At 37.0% G+C, this 17,105-nt stretch overlaps 3 protein-coding genes across 4 annotated transcripts in view; 2 read left to right on the forward strand and 1 right to left on the reverse strand.

Moving 5' to 3' along the window:
* The window catches only part of dynlt2b (dynein light chain Tctex-type 2B), a 47,235-nt gene extending 37,130 nt beyond the window's left edge, over nucleotides 1-10,105 (reverse strand). Inside the window, exons 1-5 of one of the 2 annotated variants that reach the window (XM_041792322.1) lie at nucleotides 9,978-10,105; nucleotides 9,650-9,783; nucleotides 8,102-8,171; nucleotides 7,510-7,573; nucleotides 7,314-7,404 (exon numbers count right to left, since the gene is read on the reverse strand). In XM_041792322.1, the coding sequence (XP_041648256.1) occupies nucleotides 7,357-7,404; nucleotides 7,510-7,573; nucleotides 8,102-8,171; nucleotides 9,650-9,783; nucleotides 9,978-10,024 (363 nt within the window). In that variant the 5' untranslated portion in view covers nucleotides 10,025-10,105 and the 3' untranslated portion in view covers nucleotides 7,314-7,356. Of the gene's footprint in view, nucleotides 1-5,233; nucleotides 7,405-7,509; nucleotides 7,574-8,101; nucleotides 8,172-9,649; nucleotides 9,784-9,977 lie in introns of those variants that run through there. The other variant, XM_041792321.1, reaches the window with a different exon arrangement.
* A 1,411-nt stretch (nucleotides 10,106-11,516) lies between these two features.
* On the forward strand, nucleotides 11,517-13,368 carry LOC121512614 (receptor-transporting protein 3-like). The gene is made up of 2 exons (XM_041791972.1): nucleotides 11,517-11,688; nucleotides 12,723-13,368. The coding sequence occupies exons 1-2, from the start codon at nucleotides 11,540-11,542 to the stop codon at nucleotides 13,051-13,053; spliced, it is 480 nt and encodes a 159-aa protein (XP_041647906.1). The 5' UTR covers nucleotides 11,517-11,539; the 3' UTR covers nucleotides 13,054-13,368.
* Nucleotides 13,369-14,329: 961 nt separating this feature from the next.
* LOC121512479 (receptor-transporting protein 3-like) lies at nucleotides 14,330-15,995 on the forward strand. Its single transcript, XM_041791762.1, has 2 exons — nucleotides 14,330-14,593; nucleotides 15,156-15,995. The coding sequence occupies exons 1-2, from the start codon at nucleotides 14,445-14,447 to the stop codon at nucleotides 15,499-15,501; spliced, it is 495 nt and encodes a 164-aa protein (XP_041647696.1). The 5' UTR covers nucleotides 14,330-14,444; the 3' UTR covers nucleotides 15,502-15,995.
* Nucleotides 15,996-17,105: the final 1,110 nt, after the last annotated feature.

A 17,105-nucleotide genomic window follows, 5' to 3' on the forward strand; every position in this document is an offset into this window, starting at 1 on the left:
GTGGCAAAAACAGTGAGAAGCAGTTTAAGGGGTAAAAAAAATTGTCTAAAAGTGGTAAAGACTGGTGGCTAGAGAAAAGGACAAAAATAGCAAAAAATGTCTTAAACTTGCAAAAGTGAGTTTAATGTGGAAACAAATGTGGCACAATAAGCAGAGACTGTGATGAAAAGGGGTTTAAAAATGTAATAAATAAATAATTTTAATCAGAACTCAATAATAGCTTGACACACTATTTAGCTCCAAAATGAAGTAGCTGTTAGCCATGGCACTAGCACCGATGCTACTGATTCAACACACATGCACTGATTTCATGAATAAATCACAACTGGGAAGGGCCTAATCTATGGGTTTTTCAGGGGCTCAGCCAATTCTGTGGGCAGGCCTGGTCACACAAACCAACAGCAAACCAGTAAACCTCAAGTGTATTATAATAATGTGGGACATGATGAAGGACACCTGAACCCACCATTAATAATCACCAGGATGATAATTTAATTATGGTTTGCAGAATCGACAGCAGAATGTGCATTTTCGATTCAGCAAACAGAGCCTTGGCATTGACAATAAGAAATATCCCTGTGTTTGACAGTGGCAGTCTGTCCTGTAGAGCCTTGGAAAATTTTAAGAATGGAAAACTCACAAATTGAGTGAGTGCTTGCACTGCTGTACCAAATGAACACAAATTTCTTGAACATTTGTAGAAAAACTCTTAACAAACCCCTAAAAAAGCACAGGCTGTTAGAGCACAGCTGACATTTTCTGAGTCTTCTGTGAGCGTTTGTCCATTTAACACAGAGAAATCATGTACAAGAGCATGTTATCTAGTCTCAGAAAAATGTTCTGGTTCTTCCTCTTTCTACTCTGGTCCATACCAGTATTCTTTTGTATTCTTATTAAATGTTATGTAACATTCTCTGTAAAAAGAAAAAAAAAAAAGGTTGTATTTGCTGTCTCTTTGAAGGCCTGTAGACCCAAGGAGCTGATCAATGCATTGGTGAAAGAGGAAGGAATATATATGGTGTGCTGAAACATAGTGGCTTGTCATAGGAAAAAATAAAGCACTGTGTTTTTTTTTTTTTTTTAATATGGTGTATATTTACCTCAGCAAATAACTCTCATCTTCCATTTGCATAGCCATAGTTGGCCTGCATGCCCTCTCTTCCTCTGTAAAAGGTCCATAATGACGGACTAAATAGCTTTCTATCAGCAAGTACCTCATAAAACCCCACTTCAAAAATATTGAAGTATACCTCTGAGGAAAAGATGTAGCAAATGGTCTACAAAGTACAGGGGATGTAACATGGGGTTCGCCAGTAATTGACTGTTGTTTTGGAAAAGGCCGAAACTCCCAAAATATTCTTGCAAAATATTCAGGATTTAAATTCCTGCCATTTCCACTGCTTGTCATAATTTATTTCTTTATTTCTTCACTTTCTAAATCAAGAGACAGAAATAAAGCCTTTAAGATGACATATCAAATTCACTTTGTTTAACCACGCTGTTTTTACAGATGTTACAGTTTAGGTTTTAAGCACAGAATATATAAAAGGGCATGGTCACCGTGAAGTCATCCATTAGTTATCACCTGCGAAGATGAAGCCTTAAGTTTGACATTTGTCCACTGCCATGCTGGTTTTCAGAAGTATTACTTCACTTTATTTGAAGGAGACAGAGCTTGAAAGCAATGAAGGACTGGCTAGAAAGAAGTTAAGTTAGGCCAAGTTCCATATAAGGAGGATATCAAAGACAGGCTGCGAAGTGGGCGTCCCAAGACGACGACACCCCAAGAAGACAGTTTCCTCACCCTGTCAGCACTTGAGAACTGTAGGCTGTCTTCTATCTGCAGTCAAGGTTTGCAGGACGACCCTCTCAACCACACTGGCTGACTTGTGGCAAATGCTGGTGAAGAATGGCATTCCATCCCACAGCAGCAGTGTGTGACCAGGCTGGTGGCCAGCATGAAGAGGAGGTGTCAGGCTGCTGTGGCTGTTTGGTTCTTCCACATGCTACTGAGGCTCCTGTTTACATAATGAATACATTGTTATGCCTTATTTCTGCAGACTTCAGTCATCCAGTCCGCCAAACAAGAGTCAAAAGCAGAATACGCTGTTTGGCATTGGCAGAGAACATTTTGCAAATTTTTCATTGGCGCAGTCCAACTACTTAGCTCTGCTGCTCACCCCACAAACATATGTTCTTTACAAATGCAGAACCATTTAAAATAATCTAATTCTCCAATTTAGATAGATATATTGCAATATTTGCATGGAAACGGAATTATTTGGAAAAATATCAAAGTAAAGTGAAAGCTTTTGTGCCTTTAAGTCCCCAAAAAATCTGATGTGAGACAAACAAAATCATCATTCATGCATGGAGATGACGCATACATATTTTCCCTTGTTATGCTTATAGCAGCTTCTATTTTCAGCCTTTATAGGTAAGCTCCCATTATTATCAACATCAGGAGGTGGGTATGATGGGCAGTATGTAGATTTGTGCTCTTTCCTATCCAGAGCTGCTCTGCCTTTCTTTAGGGGAATAATTTCAATGAGAGAGGTTACCAGCTGTGCCTGAAAGTACCTCCTGTTGTCACTTCTTTTTCTGGCTTCTGCAGGCTTCAACTGCTTCCAAGCATTTACGTGTACGAGGATGACAGAGTGTCAAAAATGTACCAATGCCAGCGTGCTAGAAAATCAGTCCTACCCATTAATCTGTCAATTGTCTTCCCAGTGGATGGTCTGCTCATTTCCATGTTGGACATTTTGGATTTGTCTCCACGGGCATCATTGTCTGGTTTTCGACCATAAAAGTGAAGAAAAGAGATTGGATGGTATGGCAACACAGGACTGATACTGTCATTTTTTTCCCCAGAGGTCAAAGCTCTCTCTGCCTTTATTCCCCTGCTCCGTATCTTCTACTGTGCTGAGGTTTTGCACACACAAGTAAGGCATGCTGTTCAGAGTCAATTTCATGCTCAAGGAGTTAAGCATGAACAAGATGTCTGAAAATAGCTTAGTTTTGTCATGCATAAAGTGTTGATGCAAGCCGATTGATTACATCTTCTAATCATCCAGGCTTAGACTTCACGCACCTGCTGGTACAATTAAGAAATGCAGAATACGCTTGAGATTCTTGTTCTTGCCTTAACCTAGAAACAAGAGTGATTGATTTTCTTACACATGATTGGCCTGATTCCATGAGACTTCCTCTGAAACAAATTCAATTTTAATCTACAGCAGTGCTCCTATGTCACTATCCTTAATCATCTCTTGCTGAATGCATGCAAACTTGGCTAAATCTGCTATCAAAGTGGGTGCATGAAAGCAAGGATTCAACAAGGATTCAACATACTTGTAAGGAATTATCTTTGCAACAGGGCCAACATTTTTGATATTTAACCCCTTTGCAAGAAATACCAGATATTTTGTCCAAGTGCTTTTTAAGACGTGTCCTTGTGTTTCCCTTATTCCTACAGAGAGTGTTCATTGCCCTTTACTGTTATATTCCAAGGTCTCAAATCTCTGTGTATTTTCAAGCAGCTGCATAATCAGCAGCTGTGAAGCTGTTTTCAGGGTTTTAGAATAATTGGGGTACATCTCATGTCTCTAAAGTTATGTCCATGACTATTATGGAGAGATAGAAGGAAACAAAGTGGAGGACTGAGGAAATATGTTTTAACAGATATGAGATGTCCTTTCCTCTACAGTCATTTTGCGATGGCAGTGCCAGCTGATCATCAATTAGCTGCCAGGAGGTTTAAACAGCTGTTTGTGTCTGCTAAAATAAGCACTGTATTTATTCTAATAAAATATCCACGATAACAGTGCTTGGTTTCAGTCTATGTGTGATCACAAACACACGTGCCTGAGGAGAAACCTGCAGTCAATTAAAAAAACATACGGACTGTTTCTACCAAAAAAAGACTTTATAAAAATACTTACTAGCCTTACAATTTGATGTGTAAACTACCAACATTTCATCTGACTGTGCGGTCTGTGTTTGATTAGCACCAATTCTGTTAGAGTGCCATGAACAACGAAAAAATAGACTATTTTTTAGGTGTAACATTAGGAGAATATTGTTAACATAAAAAATAATCAAACATGTCATTCATTAACAATCTGTCTGGCCTAAACTTTATTGACACCCTGATGAATGGTAAATTGTGTTTCTTAATGACAAACAGACTCCAGCTCTGTCAGATGTTAATTCTCTTCATAATACAATAAATCCAGAAAATAACTGACCACTAAAGGAAATATTTATTTGAATCTTCTGATTTTTAGACCTTTAGCATGTTTCATATTTGATGGTAAATTTGGAAACAAATCAAATATTAAACTCCAAATTGATAGACTGTTTAATGAATTTGATTAAAATTATGCACGATATTTCACTTTTAATATTAAGTTCAAACACTTTTTAACATCCCTCGTCATATCAACTCTTCCAAAATTGGTTCTGTTTATTATCTGTTAAGTATCTGTGTCTGTTTTAGGTCCACTGTGCAGCAGCGTCAAATCAGTGATACCCAATAAGGGGGCATGCTTTTCAATTTAAAGAGTCGGGGGAAGTCTGTACTGGTGTGTTTTTGAGCATTTGCTCTTGAATCCCAGTTCTGGGTCCTCGATCCTCTTTCTTCCTACCAGTTTAAGAGCGTTGAAAGGTCTTTAATATGGCAGGTCAGAAACTACTTCCAGTTTGACAAAAGATCAAGGACTGATCAAATAAGCCAGTGGTTCCCAACCTTTTATCCACTGAGCCCCCCATGCTCATATCTAAGAAGAGCTGTGGCCTCCCATGTGGGAAAAAAAGTGATGTATTTCTATCAAAAATACATAAATCTGGATTGTTTTAATCCTTTAAAGTAGAACAACCTAACCCAAAACACAAGTGTTCTTACCAAAATACGTACCTTTGTATGAACTATTCATAAGTGTTTCATCATGATTCTAGATAGAATGACTAAACCTAGTTTTAATAACCTCAGAAAAGACAAAAAGGTCCTAGACCCCAGGTTGGGAACCAATGGGATAAGTGACTTGGACAGTCAGATTTCCTCATGGCTGCTTATGCTGTGTTTTGTTGGGGTTTCTGCCCTCTTGGCATACACTGAAAAGTACTGATCCTGTGTTTTCCCATCATGGTTTTCTAACTCATTTTCAAAAGAAACCATCTGTCCCTTCTATTAATAATGAAAGCACTGATAATCACACTTAAGTCAATTTTGTCCTTGTCAAAGACATTCTGAAATGAAAAGGGTCTTTTATGAATTTAAGACTCCTGATTCCACAAAGAGGCAAAAAGCCCAAACAGGATGAATGGAGACATGCAGAGATTTTATTCTAATTGCTGTTTTTTTTTTTTAATATAATTTAGCTATTTTGAGCATAATTTCAGTAATATTTGAATAATTATTTCACCATGTAACAACTTAGTGATTGTGTTCTGCTTAAAACATCTTCGGTCTTAGTTAATATGCTACACCTGACATGCTTAACAGTGAACTCATTCTTGTCCAAGGTCATGACAAAGAGGTAGAGCTTTGTTTGTGGAGACACAAGTTTAATCCAGTCTCAGTGACCTTTTCAGTTCCCAACTCCATCTCTGAGAGAGTTTCAAAAACAAAAAATGGTCTGAAGAAGAAAATTAAAGAGAAAAAGAGATTGATTGGAGGACATCCAAACTCTTATTTAGAGCAGAGCCAACTGAGCAATCTGACAAAGGAACAAAGAAAACCACTCAAGCAGATTTTTTGGGAGGCATATCCTGCTACATCAGGATCACAGTTCCAGAGGAAGCCTACTGTAGAACAGCCTCGTCCACTTAACAGCAACATGACAACTGACCTTTCAGCCCACACACAGCACCAATCTAATCTGGGTCACTTCGGGTAGCACATCATATTGGTTTTGCCTATGCAACTGAATGAGTATAACTCATCTAACTGAGCTAAAACCTTGAAATTCATTGTAAGTAACTTCTTGTTTGAACACAATGAGGTTCTTGTGACAAAATTATCAAAATACTACATAATGTCATTTGCTATGGGTAGATCTGCCTGTGTTGAATGTGATGATAACTCATTTATTCTACAACATAACGGAAGTGTATTCAGTGTTTATCAAATTACAGTTTGATACATTTTAAATGATGTTACAGCCTTCAAAGTACCGTTCTAAATCGATTCTCGATACTTAAGTTTAGAGAAACATTTTGAGGTTAATCACAATACAAAATTAATCCAAAAATAGTGTCGTTGGGGTGCTGGTAGTCTAGTAGTTATGGCAGAGTTATGTCACAGTTATGTCTAACTTTTGCAGAATACATCTGAAAGACGGCCCACAGTGACAGCCTGCTTAATGAATATCTTAGCCAGTAGAAACTGAGGAGCCAGAGGAGTTGTTCTGGAAGGACAAGCCTTGGCAGATTGAGGAAGTGGCTGATAAGAAAAACATAATGACTAGAAAAGCCTATGCTGAATTCTAGCATAGCGGCACTAATCATGGCTGCATAAGAACAGGCCCTAAGCATAGAATTGATAGAGACCAGGTCTACCGTATCTGACAGGAGCCAAGGTTCAGAATGTGCAAAGATGCCCCTGAGACAGTGCAGGACATCCCAGTGGGGAATAAGATGCCGGCAGGTAAAGTATACATGGAATGCTACCACCAAGTTACTGACATAAGAAACAGAATCATCTGTACCAAGTGGGGGTTGGAGGCTCCGGGATGGAATGGAAGCCACCCCTAAAGGTGGTCTAAAATACCCGAGGAAGGTGGTGCAAAGCTTCCAAATCCAAACCAACAAACTTGTGGTTGTAAAAACAACTGCCGCCACACTGCCATTTCAAACAAACAGAGATCACATTCAGTCAGTTACGCAGTTGTACCTATTCTAAAATACGTGATACTACTGCTACTGTCTTCTACGATGATTTTAATTCTTATCAACACAAAGAATCTTAATAACCTGAATTAATTATGTTACCTGACAGAAATACTGATTTATGGGTACTTTGCATTTTTGAGACTTGTGTAGAACTACAGTAGGTATTTCTGGCACAAATTCCCAAACTTTCAAGGTGATGGAACAAGTATTGAAGGAAAAAAAGCTTCATTACTTGATCATCACAAAGAAGTGGAAGTTAGGTGATTCCAGTAAGTCCTTTATTTAAAACCCTGTAAGCATCAGCACAGATATCATTGCCTGTACACTGGACAATGTCTGTGTGAAGTGAGAGCTACAGGCGCACCACAGTTCAAATCACCGCTCCAAGAGGGTGACAATAAACAGTCTTGTTTGAATGTTACCCAACATCTTCAGTTGAAGGAACTTTCATTCATCCTTTAGTCCTTAGTAGTAATAGCTTCCAAAAACTGCCACTGCACAGAACAAGCTGTCCTACAGGGACAGAAACAAGGAACAAGTTCAGTTTAGAAAACTTGACTTTTTAAAAATCTGTGTGTTTCCCCTTAAATCCACAAAACCAGAAGAAAAAAGACTTACATTCATGAAAACATCTTCAGCATAGTTGTCTGTGTCAGCATCCCACAAACACCTTGAAGACATCCTGGTCAAACAGAAGAAGGGAACGAGAGTATCTCAAAGATTGTGCATTTATTACTGTAAAACAAAATTGTACCAAATTTTACATTATCCAAAGCTAGGATGTCTTGACTGTATTGCATTATAAACTAGATCTGGTAATATAACACAATGCATTAATTATTGCTTTAAATTTGATCTGGATATTATTTTCCCCCCATGAGTCCCAACTATATCTTCCCTCTTTATGTAAAGTTGTTCACTCTTGTAAAAAAAAAAAAAAAAATCATTCTCTTGAAAAAACATTTTATTTTTTTTCAAATTTTAGGTTAATGTAATTTCAGCACAGCAGTACTTTTAGTTTTTAAAATGTGTTCTAATACTTAAAAGGTTATGTTGTATTGTTGTCGTGTTGCCAGTTTTAAGGCTTTTATTGCTGCCTGAGCATCCAAAGCATACAATATTATGCACACATCCTGTGGTATGCTTCAGTTTGTGTTAACAAATGAAACACATGCTATGCCTGCTTTCCCAAAACAACAGAGCAACTCACTTGACTCCTTGTCCTCTTTGTTCTCCAATGACTACCTGCACCACAAGCTTATATCTGTCAAACCCAGAATCTGTTAAAGAAGAAAAATGAAGTCTTATTGAATTCATAAGTAAATCTTTGAACAAGCTTGCTATGCTGTCAGGTGTCAGCCATGGAGCCTTATCACCAGTACTGTAACAGTGCTGATTAAAAGTATCCACCCCTTGGATGTTTTACCCTTTCACTGAGTTTATAAATTAACCATGGCTGGTATAATTTGCCTTGTTTTTTTCTGTTTTGTTATTTTTTTTATTTTTTTGTTTTGATTTTTTTTTTACAAAAAAACTCTTTTATGTCAAGGTAAAAAAAAGATTTCTGCAGCATAATATCAATGAAATAAAAATATATGATGTAAAATTATGATGTAAAAGTGACTGCATAAATAGTCACTCCCTTCAAGACCCTTTTTAGTAGATGCACCTTTGGCTGCAACCACAGCAATGAATCTGTGGGTCTCAATCAGGCTTTCACATCTGGATGCTGCAATTTTATTCCATTCTTCTTTGCAAATCTGCTCAAGCTCTGTCAGGTTGCACAGGGATTCGGTGTAAACAGCCCTTTACAAGTCTAACCACTAATTCACAATTGCACCGAGGTCAGGGCTTTACTTGGCCACTCTAGAACCTTCACCCTGTTGTCTTTAAACCAGTTCTGTGAAGCATTTGTTGTATGCTCTGAGTCATTTTCCTGCTGGAAAATACATTTTCTCCCAAGCTATAGTTCTCTTGCAGACTGAATAAGATTGTCCACCAGGATTTTCCACATTCATTTTACCCTCCTGCTTTATAGGGCCTCCGGGACCGGCTGCTAAGAAACATCCCCACAGTATGATTCTGCCTCCACCGTGCTTCACAGTGGATATAGTGATTGTAGTGATGTGCAGTGTTTGGTGTCTGCCAAACACAGTGTGCTGTCTGATGGCAAAAAGCACAATTTTGGTGTCATCAGACCAAATAACTTCTTACACTTGACCATTGAGTCTCCCACATGAATTGTGGTGAAGTCTAGTCCAGATCTAGTCTTTCCCATCTCAGCTGCTTAAGTTTGTAACTCCTTCAGAGTAGTCATAGGTGTCTTGGTGGCTTTTCTCACCACTCTCCCTGCATGGTCACGGAGTTTGTGAGGATGGCCTGGTCTAAGCAGATTTATACATTTATGACATGCCTTCCAATTCTTGATGACAGATTTAAATGAACTCCAGGAGATGGACCTCTGTTAAATTAGGTCAGTCACTTTAAAGGGGTGAATATTTAAGCAATCACTTATTTTACCTTACATATTTTTGTTTAATTTACATCTCTTTGTAGAAATATTTTTTTTCTTTTTCAAAAAAGACAAATTATATTGATCATGAGTGATTTATAAAACCAGCAAAAGGGAAAACATTCAAGGGGGTGAATATTTTTCCTGTAACTGTAAATTTCATTTATTCATTCCAAAGAATCATTCAAAAAATGTACAACTTGTGAATATTTTCCCTCTCTTTGGGTTTAATTGAGCGCCACTCACCATTCACTTTGTCCTTAATACGCTCCGCAAGTGAACGGGAGAGCTCGGGTACTTCTTCTGGGTCATACTGCACTCCGGACAGTCTCTCCCTCACAACTTCACGAATACACTCCTTAACTATGGTCGGCTTAAACCTGCAACAGTGGGCAAAAACAACACTGACAGGTCATACAGGCTAACATAAAATTAAATAAACACTTAAAGTTAGCTGACGAGCTGCGTAAACGTTATTAGCTTACAGTTAGCTAAAAATATAGACACTGCTATGAACAAAACCCGCTACATTATCCTGCTAACATCTTTTATTTAACATGACTGAACCACTCACTTGTGCTGGTGATTCGGTCGTATGAGATATGTGTCCGAGCCCGTCATTTTACTTTATTTCTACAACAAAAGACGAAGACGAAAAGCTGCTGCTAACGAGCTAATCGTTACATGTTACCATAGCGACGCTGTGTTCCGGTACTTCTTCTTCTGTGTTTATGGTGAGTGGACAGTCATGGTGCACTATCGCCACCTACGATGCTGAAGTAAAAGAACAGGTCTATTAATCTTCTGCAGTAAAGTAAATATTTATTTACCCAAAGTACTGAGTAGCTACTTTTGTTACCCAAGGGGCTTACACAGTTAAATATCATCTTTCCTTATTGTGTAATAACAACAAGAGGATATGACTCTCAAACCATGTTGGTAATTATAAGATGTGACTTAACCTTAAGTAAATTGTGAACGCTTTTTTGGGATTAAATGTAAAATCCATATCCTTATATGTGCTATCTTTGGAAAGTGTATATAACTATTTTGTAGTGTTGATTTTTTTTAACACTCAAAGGATTGGTTTTTTTAATACACTGAAATGTACTTTTAACACAACAATGAGGTCTCTCCTTTAACTATGGGTGTAAAATTAAAGTATCTGGAGGATACTGGGTGTGGGGACTGACTAATTCAGTGGATAACTTCACTCATGCTGCAGAAGTGTCTGATATCAAGATAGTCTCTTCAAAATAGTTAAGTTCATCTTAATATAGGTGGTTGGGTAGCTCAGTGGTTCACATTATTGACTGTGGTATGGGTGGTTGGGTGTTTAAATCTCAGTCAGAGCATGAGTGTCCAGTGTGGTCCCTTGGGCAAGGTTCTTCTTCATGCCAGGAACACCTGTCCCAGATGTAAGTCGCTTTGGATAAAAGTGTCTGCTAGATGACATTGTAATATATGAATATAAGGAACTTGCACAGTTTGATGCAGAAAAGTAGCAATCATTTACATTTCTGTAAATTTGTTCATCACAACTTTGTGTCCTCCCTGATACACCCTATCAATCATGTCAGTTGTTTATTGTTTAAGTATAAATAAATGTTTAAAAAAAATAAAATAAAATAAAATAAACTATTATGTTTATCCTTGTAAATATGTGTGGGAAATGAAGTGCCAAAATGCAGTCAATAAAAACATAGTCATATCCAATCTCATTTCCCTTTAATTGAAGAAGATGTGTGTGGAAATTACATTGTAACTTAAAAAAGAAGGTGTCTTAAAAAATTGTTTATTTAAAAAATTGTTGTCAAAAAAAAAGCGCAAAAATTTAAATTTTAATGTCACTGTGCAATTCATGTGAATGTCTGGTAACAGGGTGGACATACAGCCGCTGTCTTGTGCAGACATTTTTTGAAATTTGATATTTCTTGAGCTTGACCGGTATATTTTCTCATAGTTTAGCCAAGTTACAGACCAGAACCAAAACTGAAAAGAAAAAACAGGTTTTCACTTTAAGTTTCATTTCTCTGAATGTTGAGTCATCCAGACACCGCAAGTTGTTAATAAACAGCCCAGACCAGCTGTGAGTTTGTTTCCTCCTCTGGCATCAGCTGTGCTGACACTGACGGGATGGCTGAATCTGAGTGGACAAGGATCTTTAACATTAAAGTAAGCAATCTAAGAAAAGGAGATTCCTGGGGTCTTGAGTTTGATGACAGTATTGTCCCTAACAGCCCAAAGTTTGGCTGGGAGCAGTACATCAGGAACACAGGTGCCAGGTCAGTGCATGATTTGCTGTTTACTATTATTGTTGGTGGAAATAGTATTTTTAGTGAGCAGTTATAGAAATGAGTAAATAATAATTTAATAAAGCTTTGAGTACCTGTGCTATTTAAATTGTGTGGATTTTATATTTACATCTTTTGATTATGCTATTTTCTATGGGGAAAAAGCTGTTTCCAAAAACAATTTAAAAAAACCTCAAGATTTAGAAAATGTATTTTGGAATTAAAGTGATAATTATGGTTAACATAAGATAAATGTTGTTATAGGGTAAAGAAATAACATATTACCTTATCCAGTCTTTTAAAAACAGGTTATTTAAATGTTAGAGTTGTATAAAATGTAATAATCAAATCTAATACAAAAAAAAATAGAAAAATATCTACTGTATAATTCTGTAAAAAGCAGGATGATAGTGGATTTAGGGTCAGTAACTTAGTTATTTCCTGTAGGTGTGGCATTATATCCTAAAAACACGTGCATTAAATCGTGGTTTAAATATAAATCCTTTCTGATTTAATAATAAAAAATGGACTTTATTTAAACACATATGACACAAAAAATGACCATAGGAATATTACTGCTGCTGCTAATGGGGATTCTTGCCACTCTGGATACTTAACAGCAGTAAGGTGTTGGACCATGGCCTCAGTCTTGTTGCACTTGCATGACTTGGACTTGTGTGTATTTTTATATTTTGTCTGACATTTATTTAGTAATGAATATTTGAAAAATAAGCACACTTTACACCCAGTATCAGAAACTTTAAACACTTAACTGACATTTTTCATAAAATGGGTTGAAGTCATGTGATCATAAATATTGTTAAAAGGTTTTGTGGATTTTGGTTAAGGAGCATTTAAAGGCTGCTATTAGCATTGCAAACCACATATAGTACCTATTTGATTCCTAATTTTAAATGGTCAATCAAAGATAGGATCTTTAGCTGTATTCATGAATTATGTGTTAACTCTGAGTGATGGTTTTCATTTGCAAAGAGGCTGACTCTTACCTCTTTTGTATTTTTAAGGTTCCGCTGCTCAAGGTGTGGAAGAACCTGGCCTTCTAACCGTGTGATGGTGGTCTTCCACATGCAGCTGAAAGATGGCCAAGGTGTTGTGAAGGTGAGACGATTCTGTCAGAATTGCAAGAGGTGCTACAATGCTCCGATGGAGAGGCCCAGTGTTGAATCTGACAACATTGACATCCTCATGGAGAGTCTGATGGAAAAGATCAGGATTAAATGCTACCATGAAGACTTGGGCAAAAGGAACCGCCCATTCAGGAAGCTGGATGTCAACAATCCACATGAGCCCTCTCACTGTGAGGCCTGCAGGCTGGGCATCTGTACACAGAACTGAAAACGTGAGGGTTTATCGGGAAAAATAATATATGATGCATGGGAATAGAAATATGTGTGTTATTGCATATGTAATACTCTTAATGAAGGATGCTTTTCCCAGGTTCACCTGTATTTATTATCAACATTTTTAGCTCATAATAGCAAAACCTCCATTATAAATGGCTTTCTTTTGGTCACTCTGTTAACTTATATATAAAATCTACATCTATATAATAATCTGCATTAAGGTTTTAGTGTTCTCCAATTCTGCACATATCAGTATGTTTGCTAAAAAAAATAGTCTCTAAAATGAAAAAAGTTTAATAAAGCTTTAATCAGCAATAAACTTGTGTGTTTTATCTGTTGTCGAATCAATAATAATGGGTTTCATGTTAATATAAAATGTGTATCAACATATTAGACTGGATTTTTGGCATGAAAAGAACATGTAGGAGACACTGATGCAAATTTTTACAAGAGAAAAAAGGAGATGAGAGATTTAGGAAGTCATGTTGGGCAAGAAATTGTATTTTACTCCTAAACAGAGCATACTGGACTACTGCTGGGGGGGGGGGGTTGGGCCCAGAGCCATTGAGGGGCCCATGGATATAAGACATAAAATTACCTATTCTAATTTTTTGGCAATTATTACCCTTTATTTGTAATACAATTTTCTGTTATAACTTATCAAAGCAACCAAAAAATGTTTTTTTTTTATTTATGTTGCATGTTCCCTCTTCTTAAAATCATTTGAGCCTTTATTTTTGTAATATTAATAGTAAAATATGCCCATTGGACAAGGACAGTAATATCCAATGATAAGACCCGCGACCTTTTTTGCCACTCCAAAGCTGACAGAAGCCAGGCCCAGGAAGTGAAAGTTGACCAGGGGGCTGTATCAAATGCAGCGTGTGCATGTGTTGATATCACTAAATTAGGAGGGCTCTTTTCCTTTCCTGAGGCTGGAAACAGTACAATGCATTCACACTTTAAAAATGTTAAAATATAAGAAAATAAGGTGATCTTGTTTCAGTATCCACACTAATCATATTTCATAGTGATGTTGTCCTGTTAGAGCATGAAAAGCTAACACCCTAACTACCACAGCTTATTCAAAAACAGGGTTCTCTTCTCTGTGTTTCTTCGTAGTGTATAAATAGATCATCAGGTTATTATACAATCATTTTCTCATGTTCACATTCAGTTCACAGTAAACCACTGGAAAACGAAACTTAAGGAAACCGATTGTTATGATTTGAGTTTCATTTCCCCAAACTCTCGGTTGGAGGGTATAAAGTGAAAGTCTATCAGTCTGAGTGAGTCATTCTGCTCGGCTGTTTGTGTACAGTGCAGATCAGCTGAGCTTGTTTTGCCTGTTTGTCTGCTGCCCACTCTTCTCACACTGATAAGATGGCACATTCCGATTGGACCCGGATCTTTGAAAATAAAACGAAGATTCTTAAAGATGGAGACAACTGGCGTCTGGAGTTTGATGAGAGTCTTGCTCCAAAATACCCAAACAAGGGCTGGAAGATGAGTGTCAGGAGCACCTGTGCAAGGTCAGTGAAAAGGACAGTTAAACAGGGATGAACATGCAGGTTAACCATCAGAAAGTTCACTGGGTTTATAAAGAGCTGTGTCCATTTCAAGTAAAAATATCTGTATCTTACGGAGCCCCTTAAGTCCAATTAGTTTATTTTAATTTTGCTTCTTTGTGCAATAGTCATTGCCTGGTGCACACAATACAATACTCAGACCTAATGTTTTCTCATTAATGCTGTACTAATGCTGGTATTTGACATGTAGCATTAGCACACTCTAGTGGAGCTCCTGCAGACTTGTCATAGAAGTAATAGGCAATGCAGCACTTCCTCATTAGTGTGCACAACCATCAAACAAGTAAGTCATTATCTCCTTCCTCCTTCTATCTAGGAATTCTTCCACCTAACCACTTAAGATGTTTACAAAGTAACATTGTCCAGTTTTGATTCTGACCATATCCTTTTTTCCATAGCAAGGCTGTTCCTAAAAGTATATTTATGAGTCAAACCTGAAATTTCAGCTGTGTCGTGGATCTTTGGTTGTCATTTCTTTAACCTAGATCCTGGTGTTCTTTTCCAGGTTCAGATGCAGCAAATGTGGGAGAGTCTGGGCTTCCAACAAGGCAATGGTTGTCTTCCACATGCGCCTGTCGTATAGACAGGGCATCGTCAAGGCCAAACCTCTCCATCAGAAGTGCAAGACATGCGACGACGGTCCAATGGAGAAGCCCAGCATCAGCTCTGGGAACATCGCCATTCTCCTGGAGAATCTGGTGGAGCAGATCAGAAAGAAATGTTACAATGAAGATGTGGGCAGAAAAGTCCGGCATTTCAGAAGCTTTGATGCACAGAGTCCCCATGAGCCCGCTCACTGTGAGGCCTGTATGCAAGGCATCTGTCCAAGACAGAAGTGGGAAAAGTACTAAACTATTGAACTCAAGTAAAAGTAAAGTTACTTTGGATAAAATGTACTTAAGCAGAAGTAAAAGTGATGATCTATAAATCTACTCAAGTAAAAGTAAAAAGTAAGTCATTTAAAATTTATTTTAAGTACCCAGTAGCTACTTTTGAGACCTGAGGTTATAATATATGATATTCTTAATGTAAAATAACTACAAGAAAATATGAATCTATAACCAGGTTGTTCTTATATACGGTGAGATATTTATAATGCCATGTACTCTTTTTGTGGTTGTTTTGCTTGTTTCAAAAGTTTAGAGAATATTTTACCACTCTGCAAATCTGTTACTTTTTTCTGCTTCCTCTTTCATATTTCTGTAAAAAAAAAAAACAAGTGCATGGTTTCACTCATATTATTTTTAGTTTCTAGTTTGCTTCAAACAAATTGTGGTGTTGCAAAAGTATTTTGAAAACTATTTTGCAAACAGGAATGAAAAATAAAGTTTCTTCAAGCAATAAACCCCAGTCTTCTGATTATTTCTTCACTTATTTTTATCTAATGTGTAAGTCTGGGTCTTTGTAAGAAGATTTAATGAATTTTTAAAGCGTGTTTATAGGACTCACAGAGAACCAAAAACACTCTAAGCTAAAGTTTTTTGACATTTTCAGGCAAAACTTTAGGATTCTTTTTTAAGTATGAAAAACTGCAACACAATCTTTCTTATATTTGTTTCAATAAATAAAACTTCACTTGAATAAAGGTTTAAAAGTGTGTGGTGCTGAATGCTGGGTTAATGTCCTCCAGGGCTGTTACAGTATTTCATTACAAAATGTCTCTCTGAGGTGTTTCAAGTCAAGAACAATAACTTCAGTTCTGACTGAAATAATTGGAAAAATGTACTCATTATCTTATGTCTTCTATTCTTTAAATGAAATAATATGGAGTCAAAGTATGTGTTTTATGTTGGAAATATACTGGAGGGAAATTAAGTTTACAGAAATACAAACCTCCAGTACAGTACAGACCACCAGATAGATACTTGGGTACTGTAACTGTTATCACTTCACAACAATATCACACAAAACAGATAATTTATTCTACTGTATAGCATGGTTTAAAATGAGTGTTTTCCTTTGCTCTCCAAACATTGAAAAATGTACAAATTTAGATCAAAGATATAAAAAATTGAGGTGAAGTTTCCAGAACCCCTCAGCTTTTGGACCTCAGTATTTCTATGAGCCCATGTAAAGCTCTGAAAGGAGGCATAGCCTGTATTAGGCTAAAAGAAGTGGTCCCACTATAGAACCATGGGGAACACCATAATTAACTTTGGACACATAGAAACTAAAAGAGTTGGTGTCTCTTTTAAGCCCATACACAGGTACTGTCCATTAAAAAGTACTTCAAAGATATTAGAAAGACATCAATATTTTATTGTTATTAAGAGAAAGGCAGCTTAGTCAAGAGTGAGTCTTAGAGACAGGTTGATGTATTAGATTAAGAATATTTGAATTTGATTCAGAAGCTCAATTGGAAAAGACAAGCAATAAATAAATCTGTGTTCATCAGACCAGCATGAACAATAATACTTTTTACAGTAGTACCCCAAACAACCCCAGACTTATAATG

This window comes from Cheilinus undulatus, linkage group 7 (genome assembly GCF_018320785.1).
Source record: "Cheilinus undulatus linkage group 7, ASM1832078v1, whole genome shotgun sequence".
NCBI lineage: Eukaryota > Metazoa > Chordata > Actinopteri > Labriformes > Labridae > Cheilinus > Cheilinus undulatus.